General features: G+C 39.2%; 4 protein-coding genes across 4 annotated transcripts in view; 2 read left to right on the top strand and 2 right to left on the bottom strand.

Annotated features, from left to right (window-relative positions):
• Positions 1,520-3,992, top strand: LOC104766794 (xyloglucan galactosyltransferase MUR3-like). The gene has a single exon (XM_010490747.1). It carries the CDS (start codon positions 1,927-1,929, stop codon positions 3,787-3,789), a length of 1,863 nt encoding a protein of 620 aa, XP_010489049.1. The 5' UTR covers positions 1,520-1,926; the 3' UTR covers positions 3,790-3,992.
• LOC104766793 (F-box/kelch-repeat protein At5g48990-like) lies at positions 4,273-5,652 on the bottom strand. The gene is given in 2 exon segments (XM_010490746.2): positions 4,273-5,324; positions 5,327-5,652. Coding segments are annotated over 2 exon segments (1,140 nt in total). The 5' UTR covers positions 5,568-5,652; the 3' UTR covers positions 4,273-4,425.
• On the bottom strand, positions 5,736-7,782 carry LOC104766792. Its single transcript, XM_010490744.2, has 4 exons — positions 7,635-7,782; positions 7,264-7,398; positions 6,326-6,513; positions 5,736-6,203 (listed from the first exon to the last, which is right to left on the bottom strand). The coding sequence occupies exons 1-4, from the start codon at positions 7,778-7,780 to the stop codon at positions 6,013-6,015; spliced, it is 660 nt and encodes a 219-aa protein (XP_010489046.1). The 5' UTR covers positions 7,781-7,782; the 3' UTR covers positions 5,736-6,012.
• LOC104766791 (myb family transcription factor PHL4-like) overlaps positions 8,457-10,458 on the top strand; it is a 3,559-nt gene continuing 1,557 nt past the window's right edge. Inside the window, exons 1-6 of the mRNA XM_010490743.2 lie at positions 8,457-8,606; positions 8,983-9,463; positions 9,559-9,796; positions 9,909-9,985; positions 10,085-10,124; positions 10,379-10,436. Of these exons, the coding sequence (XP_010489045.1) occupies positions 8,990-9,463; positions 9,559-9,796; positions 9,909-9,985; positions 10,085-10,124; positions 10,379-10,436 (887 nt within the window). The 5' untranslated portion in view covers positions 8,457-8,606; positions 8,983-8,989. The remainder of the gene's footprint in view (positions 8,607-8,982; positions 9,464-9,558; positions 9,797-9,908; positions 9,986-10,084; positions 10,125-10,378; positions 10,437-10,458) is intronic.

The following is a 10,458-nucleotide window of genomic DNA, read 5'->3' as shown; positions in this document are numbered from 1 at the left end:
TTGGTTATTTATTATTGGCTATGAGTGATTACATTGTCTTCTTCACCTTGAACACTTGAAGTCTTCAACATTTATACAATAAAGCCCGACATAGACGTCAAACATTTTTTGAAGTTCGAATGTAAATCTCCTATTCGGTTTGACATGAATATACACTTGTAGAAATATGTCTTCTCTACGAGCGTACTGCGTACATACCACCTAACCGAAACCATATAAATATTTACGACCATAAAATCAGGCCCGACTCAATGTTTAACTTTGATATGTGCTAGAAATAAAATGGCTCTCTTTATATTTTAAGTTTAACCCAATTTTAGATAACATTTAACCTAATTTCAGACAAATATTCCACCATTTTTATCTACTTTTTTTTCAAAAATTTGTATTTATGTAAATTTGGACCCTAAAAAAATAAAAAAAATTTGGTTGGAGGCGGTGCTTTTGCACCTCCCGACACTAATACTTAAAAATACCTTTAATATCTCACAAAACATAAGATTTCATGCCTCAAAATACTTTGTCTTTGAATGGTTTTACAGTCTGCTCCAGAGCAGACTAAAATTGGATTAGTCTGCATTTAATTTACCATTCACCATTGCATACCATTATGCATTGTTGCATACTAAACATCTCCATACTAGTATGCATTTGAGCGTACAACTCCATATCATTGTAAATTCACGATTGATCTGCATTTTTCATTCTGCTCCTCAAAAGCTCCATACTAATATAAACTCCATATTAATCTGCTCCATACCACAGTCCAATATTTTGCATACCAAAATATTGGTATGCATTATCCGGTTTACACCATACGGTACAACCATTCAAAGCTTTATTATATACTTATCAAAACAATAAAGAAGTGAAAAAGGTTTTTGCACTCGAATGTCACTTTCTCATATTAAGTCTGCCTTACATCTCTACAAACAAGTCAGTTTCGAGCATTTTGGTCTTATGATTAGTACAGACTTAATTATTTATGTGATGTTTAGATTTGCAAAAAGGCTATTCATATACCTACCGTAATCAGTAGTTTGTACATCATCATTAGAGATATATTTGGTCTCAACAAAATGCTTTGGTTCCAAAACTTATTTCGAATTTAATTATTCAACATGCATTGAAATATTAATTAATACTAGACGTTACACAATGAGCTTTTGAACTTGAAGTAATCATGTTACAACGTGTTTTGGTTCTAATTATGCTTACCACCAAATTCTGCGACTTGTGCTCTTTCCAACGTACATTACGCTACGAACGACTCACATGATTACACGTGGAGTCATACCCACACGCTCGTCGGAATCACGTTACGAGCCAAAGGTTGAAGTCAAGGAGTCCAAAGAGGGTTTATTAGCTGACGTCACCGACACTTGAAGCCGACATGTCAACACACGTGGCAAGGCCCCACTGGTCACCGACAACGAGAAGAAGGGAAAAACTGCCGGCGCAGATTTAGCCGACCGGCTAACGTGCGCTTCCAATTACAAATACAGCAACTACTACTTCTGTCTTTCTCCTCATTGACGGTGATGAGACAAGCTCAAAGCCAGGTCTCTTAATCCATCGATCTTGGCCTCTTCAATGTTAACAAAATCTTCACTTTCACGCATTTCTAGATCTCTCCTTGAATGATCAATCAAAAAAGCTGCAATCTTGTCTTTCTTCCTCGTAGCTCCGTCTCTCGCGGATCCTTGTCGGTACACTTCTGCATTTTCTCAAATCTGGTTCCTTTCTGGAGTTTTCTCTGCTCCTGAGCTACGATTTAGCTTCAACTACTTCGATCTCGTGCAAAGTTAGCTTCTTTTAGCTTTGATCGTAGTTGGGTCTGCACTTTAGGATTTGGGAACTTAGGGCCTTTCTTTGAGTTTGATCTATTGTATCTTATTATCGATGTTGTGATCTCGTACACTCTATATGATTCCGAGGGTTGCTATGAGGCGTCGCTCTGCAGAAGTTGCTCCTACAGAGCCGATGGAGAAGGGAAATGGGAAGAATCAGACTAATCGAATCTGTGTGTTGGTTGCTTTATCACTCTTTTTCTGGGCATTGTTGTTGTACTTCCATTTTGTTGTCTTAGGAAGCAGTAGCATTGATAAACAGATCCAGTTGCAACCTAGCTATGCTCAGTCTCAGCCTTCATCTGTCTCTCTTCGGGTTGATAAATTCCCTATCGAGCCTCATGCAGCTCCGTCGAAACCTCCCAAAGAGCCTTTAGTTACCATCGATAAGCCAGTAGTACTCCCTCCTGCTCCAGTAGCCAACTCTACGTCCACCTTTACCAAGCCTCCTAGAATTGTTGAGAGCGTGCAGAAACAGGAGTTTTCGTTTATAAGAGCGTTGAAGACAGTAGACAACAAGAGTGACCCGTGTGGAGGGAAGTATATTTATGTTCATGACCTTCCCTCCAAGTTCAATGAGGATATGCTTAGAGACTGTAAGAAGCTTAGTCTCTGGACTAACATGTGCAAGTTCACAACCAATGCTGGCCTTGGCCCGCCGCTTGAGAATGTTGAAGGTGTCTTCTCGGATGAAGGCTGGTACGCGACTAATCAGTTTGCTGTTGATGTGATATTCAGCAATCGGATGAAGCAGTATAAATGCTTGACGAATGATTCCTCTCTTGCTGCTGCGATCTTTGTGCCGTTCTATGCTGGATTCGACATTGCTAGGTACCTGTGGGGTTACAATATCTCAAGAAGGGATGCTGCTTCGCTTGAGTTGGTCGATTGGCTCATGAAGAGGCCTGAGTGGGAAATTATGAGAGGAAAAGATCATTTCCTTGTGGCAGGTAGGATAACGTGGGATTTCAGGAGATTGTCTGAAGAAGAAACTGATTGGGGCAACAAGCTTCTCTTCTTACCGGCTGCCAAGAACATGTCTATGCTTGTGGTTGAGTCGAGCCCATGGAACGCAAATGATTTTGGGATCCCGTACCCAACCTACTTCCACCCAGCAAAGGACGCAGAGGTTTTTGAATGGCAAGACCGGATGAGAAACCTGGAAAGGAAGTGGCTTTTCTCATTTGCAGGAGCCCCACGACCCGACAATCCGAAATCCATCAGAGGGCAGATCATTGATCAATGCCGAAACTCAAATGTTGGCAAGTTATTAGAATGCGACTTTGGGGAGAGCAAATGTCATGCACCAAGCAGCATTATGCAAATGTTTCAAAGCTCTCTCTTCTGTCTGCAGCCACAGGGAGACTCTTACACCCGAAGATCGGCGTTTGACTCGATGCTTGCCGGTTGTATACCGGTCTTCTTCCATCCGGGCTCAGCCTACACTCAATACACGTGGCATCTACCCAAGAACTACACAACCTACTCGGTGTTCATCCCCGAGGATGATGTTCGGAAGAGAAACATTAGCATCGAGGAGCGGCTCCTCCAGATTCCAGCCGAGCAGGTCAAGATAATGAGAGAGAATGTCATCAACCTCATCCCAAGGCTGATCTACGCAGACCCGAGATCAGAACTGGAGACGCAAAAAGATGCATTTGATGTCTCGGTACAGGCTGTGATAGACAAGGTGACTCGGTTAAGGAAGAACATGATCGAGGGCCGAACCGAGTATGACTACTTCGTGGAGGAGAACAGCTGGAAGTATGCGTTGCTGGAGGAAGGCCAACGGGAAGCGGGGGGCCATGTGTGGGACCCGTTCTTCTCCAAACCAAAACCTGGAGAAGATGGCAGCAGCGATGGCAATGGAGCCACGGCTATTTCAGCAGATGCAGCTAAGAATTCATGGAAGAGTGAGCAGAGAGATAAGACACAATGAAAAGAGACATAAACCACATTTTGTTAAGGTTTGGGATATAGTTTTCGGTTACTATTATACGGACAAAAAAAAAATGATTTATTTTTGTTGTATTGGTATCAAATGTAGTTTCTTCAGTTTCATAGAGATAAGTTTGTTTTGAGATTTTTGTTGTATCAGTTACCCACAGAAATTAATAATAAGAAGTGACCCTTTTCAAGTTTCTTACTGAAGTCAGCGCTTGTTTAATTGGGTTATGGTAATTACTCTTTAGCTTCAAGAACCGATGTATTTTTTTGAAGAATGCGTGTAGGTCAATCTAAGTACCTTATAATTGTAGGTGTGATACTGTGTTGTGTGGTTTAAACGAGTCTAAAACCATAGTTTTGGTAGTTGATCTTTCTTAAACTAAATGATTGAACAAGTGTGATAAAGTGAGTGCATATGCCCGCTAAAAGCACAAGACAAGCATTCGTCATAGTAGTCACATAAATAGACATTTTGCAACACATATTTCTGAACAAAAAGGGGCATTACCAGCTAGTCTCTTGCATCATTCATCAAACAGTAGCAGAACGAGTTACAGGTTTATCATAAAGACAGACAAGTCCCGGAAAACGAAAAGCGGTTTAGCCAGATACATTACGTTCAAACCTGTCAAACAGTAGCAGATTTAGCAGACACGAATTTGTAAGACTTAGGGACTGTAAGAACTGCATCAAACCACTCGACCTTCCCCAAGATCTCTTCCTTGCGGCGTTTTTCAAGCGAAATCTCTGCACACCAAATCATCTTCTCCTCATACCCACTAGCAGGCACATACTTGTCCCACAAAACAACCAGCGTACCACCATACTCCGCCAATTTAACAGTACTATATCTAGCAAACTTAGGTAGCTCATCTAAACCCCCTAACTTTATCCAATCTGCTCCTTCAGTTTTTCTACATATAAACCTTACAATAGGGTCATAATGATAGAATATGTTATCTATCATACAAATAGAACCACGATCCAAATCCGTCTCCAGTGCTAACGCTTCCCAACTCCAAACCTTTGGCTTTAAAGCCACAGCCTCCTTAGTAGACTTTACAGGAAGGTTCAAGTAAATCTTTCCTTCCATAGCTTCGAATTTAAATACTCGTTTTCTGGGCGGCACGGGATTCCAAATTTGAGTACTTGTGTTGTACACTTCAACACAGTTCAAAGAATCTGGACTCTCAGAGCTTCCTGCTAAATACATAGTCCCATCAAAGTTACTATTGGTGTGAGCCAGTCGCATTCTTGGAGATTCAAGCCAAGTGTGAGTTCGACAGTCAAGAAACCAAACACTAGAGCACTGAGAATCTTCCATGGCAGCGGTAATGGCGTAAAGATTAGAACCAACAGCAACGAGAAAAGACCATTCCACAGGAGCAGAGTTGAGAATTGGGGTTGGAGCAAAAAGATTGATACCTGAATCATCATCTTTCTTCTTCTTCTTCTTCTTCTTCTTCTTCTTCTTCTTCTTCTTCCTAGTGGTGTGACTGGTTAGGGTTTGATTAGGCTACCGGTAGCTTCATCAGGAAAGCTTAAGCAAACATAGAGAAAAGTCTCGGTGCGGCTTAAGAGTGTTCGGGTGTGGTAAAGCTCCGTTGAAGCAAGGATTGATCGGAAGCTTTTGGAGACTAAGGAGAGATTTGGGTAATACGATCGCGAGACGCGGGCTAAGATGCTCACTATCAAATCATCCGGAAGTGACGGATTTGGGGTTGGTTCTGGTGACGGCGTAAGCAACCGTTCCTTCTCTGGAGACGACATTGGCGCGAGAGACGAAATCGCCGATGATCAACCACCTTTTAGGGATTTGAGATCACTCTCTCACTTATAGAAATGATCTTGAATAGTGAATTAATTTATAATGATTTCGAAATTAAAGATTTGATGCAATTATTTAGGACTTGAGAACGTTAAGATTAGACAAACACGTAAAACCAAATTGTGTATACATAAAAAGACCAAAAAACACATAGCAGCAATGCTGCTGAATTGTATTCACTAGACTAATTATTATTACCAATCATGTATTCAACTTTTGTATACTCAAGTGTTGGTCATTATTTATTTATTAGTAAATCAAAAGACTCGATTCTCTGTTGCTCCACCAAGATGTATAATAAATAGAAGGGGATAAAACCCTAGCCAGAAACTCCACAACGAAGCGAAGCGAAGCGTGCGTACATGATACATCATCACACAGCGTTCTCTAGCTCTTCTTTGGCTCTTCTTGTGGTTCCGAAGGTTTATTGTTGTCGACACCAGGCGAAGGATCAACCATGTTAGAAATGTTGATTCTCAAGGTTTGTTGGGGTCCATCGTTTGAGGGGACATGGACAAGTGCGTCCATTATCAGAATGTCCCAGTCCCTTTGCTTCAGGAACCCCAACAAGCTATCTTCTGTGCCAAGAAACAAAGCAAAAAAAGGGGAATCCAATGAGTACAATGATTTGTGGCAAATGCAAATCCTAACACATATTTGTCTTGAGAGAGAGACTAGCTGCGTTTTGAGAATTTTTTACCCCCATTGCGAACAGCTTTGAGATGCAAGATTCCAGTGCCTTGTGGTCCAACGACAGGGAATGAACAAGACACTGAGTGTCTTTGGTGAGAAACGGCTAGTGAAGCACTGTACCATGGCCCTTTCTCAATTGGTTCTCCAATAGCTTCAATCATCGCCTTACTATTTATCACCTTCTCCATCGCCTTGCTGAAAATTAAGCATACACATACTTTTCTTTGAGAAATCGCCAATGCAAATTTCACATTCTTGAAATCAGGTCATGTTATTGATTTTGACGATACAAGGAGAAGAGCATAGAGATATTCATGAGGGGCGTTGATATAATGTGCAACAAAATAACAAAATAGTGCATATAGAACTCCAAAGGATGATTGTTCTAGCGAGGACAGGGAAAAGAAGTATCATTACTTATAAAGTGGGAGGCACAAGCACAAGATAATAGACAGAACCACACATGAGAAACCAGACTAAAGCCTGGTTATTGGGTGCGTTGAAATTCACAGTGAAGCAATGCCAAAAAAAAAGTGTTCTCATCAAGCATAAGGTTTTCTCGTCTTTTGCTTAACCAGTTTCACTAGAGCAGACAATCAGACTCGAGCGAAAATGGAAATAAGGACACAGCATTGATTAAAAACTACATGTATCACTAGCACCAAGAGTTTGAGTTCCTTGTCAAATTGATATCTGCAGTGATAAGAAATCTACAGATTCCAATGGTCTCAGCTTTTATTTCAGCAATGGTTTAATCATCATCCCCTAAACTAAAATATTCACTTGATTTCAACTGAGTCACTAGCTTACAAAGCATTTCTCTTAAATCAATGCGAATCAGGAGAAAGAAAACCTATGAAATAAACAAAGCCGATTCACAATACAACTACGCTAGGGATGTTATACTTCAAATGCACATTTGCAGTAGCTAAACTTCAAATGTACCTGCTACATCCACGGTAGATAGAAAGATCATCGAGGGCACTCAAAGCAACACCACCGGTGACTGTAATCAAGACAAAAGACACTGCCTTCCGACCAAAAGACCCCAACGTCCCAGCTTTCCCTGTTTTGTCCGAGCTGTTTCAAAAACACATTCTTCAGCTCATAGAGACCAAATGGATCATCCAAGTTTCGAATCGAAGATAAATCGTCTATCTTCGATAGAAACTCAACTCAATTAGGTCTAATAAGTGATTTCACCAAAAATGGGCATGGGAGGTTTTGAAATCGCGGATAGAGACGAAAGGGGATTAAGATGCAGGACTAAATCGATCAGATTTCTGATCGCAAGATCAGAGAAGATGTTTGGGTACCTTGAGGAGGTTGAAGATCCTTTGAAGAGAGAAGAAGTGAGCCGCCTCGCGAACATTTTTTTGCTCAGGTGAAATTTCGACCCGAATCGGAGCAGCGACGCAGGGGGGAAGAAGATCTGTAGGGTTTTGGGTTTTGCCGTCAACATTATTTTTTATTTTAGTTTTTGTTTTTTGGTGAAATAAAATACTGATGAAATGTGCAAAAAGAAAAAAAAAAAAAAAACAATACTTTTGATTGATTATAATCTTAAAATTAGATTTGTAACTAATTAATTATATGTATCCTCCGGATAAACTCAAATAATGTACTGTATTTGATCATTTCAACTGTGAGCAAAAATTATCATTTGCAAGTTTGTTGTATTTTTACCCTTCTTAATGATCTTTTCAAAAGATTCTTTTGTTATTTAAGAAAATTAAAAACTAAAATAAAAATGTTCCCAAATGATAATTTTGAGAAGAAGGAAGAAAATACTTCAATTTATTTTTCATAATCTGATTTTAAGAAATAAAATACTGATGAAATGTATAAATAAAAATAAAAATTTGATTATGATTCTTAAAATCAGATTTGTAACTGTATTTATGTGTCTTCCAGATAAACTCAAAATTTGATCATTTGTGAGCAAAATCATCATTTGCAACTTTGTATTCTCTTTAGTTATTTAGAAGAAAAAAACGTTTGTATTCTTAAAAAATAAAATAAAAAATAAGAAAACATATAAAGTTTATGGGCCAATCAGAACATTCCACGTATGAAAAAAGGAATGATGACTGATCGTCTTTTTAAAACACGCTTCAATTCATCCATCTCTCCGACGCTAACGAGGAAAACAAGGAACAGCAAATTGAGAGAGAGCAAGTTCGGTACAAAGATCCCGGTTTAATCGCTCCTACCGGTTCGAAGGCGCTCTCTGGCGTCTTTCTCTCCTCCTCTCGTGGGTTTGGGGTTTTTTCATATATTCTTCTTAGGTGAGATTTTTTTTTGGAATTTTGATCATCTTCTCTTTGGTTGGGAGTATAATTTTGGCGATTATGCTTTGTGATTGGTTGATTCAGCTTCGATTGTTTTTAGCGTAGGTTTTGATATTTTTGTGTTGTTGTTTGCTTTGCCGATTGATTCTGATTTTTTTTTTTTTTTTTTTTTTTTTTTTTTTNTCATCTGCTCTTTCATTTTGTTTGATTCAGAATTTTACATGGATGAATTTTGATTTTGATAGGTTTTGAGTGTAATTCAGAAACTTTTGATTAGTCATAAATGAGATGATATTGGTGTATCTTAATTTTTATATATATATATATATATATGTGCATATAATCTTAATTCTTTTGATTTTTGTTTTTCTAGAACAATAATGGAGAGACGTTCGTTGAGGCCGCCAGTTCCGAGTGACATTTCGTTAATACCGTCTTTTCAAAACCCTTCGGTAAAAGAAGCTGACATGTCCTTCTATCCACAACACAATCAACTCATGGCAACGCCTTACCATTTGCTCTCTGCCAATGATGGATCTGTTGGTCATATTTACTCAACTAGTGATCTCTCTGCTAATGATGGAGTTCTTGATCATATGTATTCAAGTGATTTCCATAACTCGGAGTCATCAGTTTGGATTCCTTCTCCACTCCCTGATCCTTTTGACTTTCCTTCTCCTTCTCCTATTCAAAGGAGTCAGATGGACGATGGTGTTATCGTTGCATCCGATGAGATTCATGAACAATGTGACTGGCCAGTTTGGGATGACCACTTGATTACTGATGGAGATTCGCTGAGCTCTACTGTCTTGGAAGAGCTTCTCCTTGACACGAATTTCAACTCAGCTTCAGAGGTTGTTAATCTTGTTCTATTAAGTTTGCTACTCTTTTACTCTTGTCTCCACATATCAAAAGACTCATGTTTTAGGAGGAGGAGTTGTTATTTCAGGTCCAGCAACCAAGTACGCCATCGCAAATTCAACAACCCCAAGTTGGTCTGCAGCAGCCTTCTCCTTGTCTGGATTTGCGTCCACTTGTTAGGACAGTATCCTCAAACAACAACAACAACAACAATAACAGTGGTAGCAACAGGAATCATAATGCAGCAGCTAAGAGACGTATGCGTTGGACGCCTGAACTTCATGAGGTTTTTGTTGACGCTGTTAACCAGCTCGGTGGCGGTGAAAGTAAGTATCTCTCTCTCTCTCTCTCTCTCTGCTTCTTGGTTTTAAGATCCTTGACTTTGAATGGATCATGAAGTTCTATTTGTTCTGATTCAGTCTCTTATTTTTATCGCAGAAGCAACTCCCAAGGGTGTGCTGAAGCATATGAATGTCGAAGGTTTGACTATATATCATGTCAAAAGTCATTTGCAGGTTTGGTTTTTCTTTTTTATTTCCAAGAAATTGTTTCATGCTAATCCTCATAATAATCTATTGGCAAAAAGTCTACAATTTTTATTATTTATGTTGCAGAAATATAGGACAGCTAAATATGTACCAGAACCATCAGAAGGTAAACACTGGCTCCTCTCTTTTATGATGAATCTTCTTCATATGCATTCATTTTTCTTAAGATAATGAAAGTATTGTATTAGCTTATGTATCCAAACCTTCTTAATCTATCTTACTCTAATCTTTTCTTGATATCTATAAAAAAAAAGCTCTCAACATTGTTTGCATAATTGCATTCTAATATCATCTAGTTTTGTAGACTAGAACCCTTTTCCGGGACTCATTTAGTCTTAGTAACAATCTGATGATTAGCAGGTTCACCAGAGACAAAGTTGGGACCGCTTGAGCAAATTACGTCTGTTGATACGAAACGGTGGGGTTTGGTAACATCAGAA

The sequence above is a fragment of the Camelina sativa genome, chromosome 19, assembly GCF_000633955.1.
Source record: "Camelina sativa cultivar DH55 chromosome 19, Cs, whole genome shotgun sequence".
NCBI classification, from domain to species: domain Eukaryota; kingdom Viridiplantae; phylum Streptophyta; class Magnoliopsida; order Brassicales; family Brassicaceae; genus Camelina; species Camelina sativa.
This window is presented reverse-complemented; position numbering and strand designations above follow the sequence as displayed.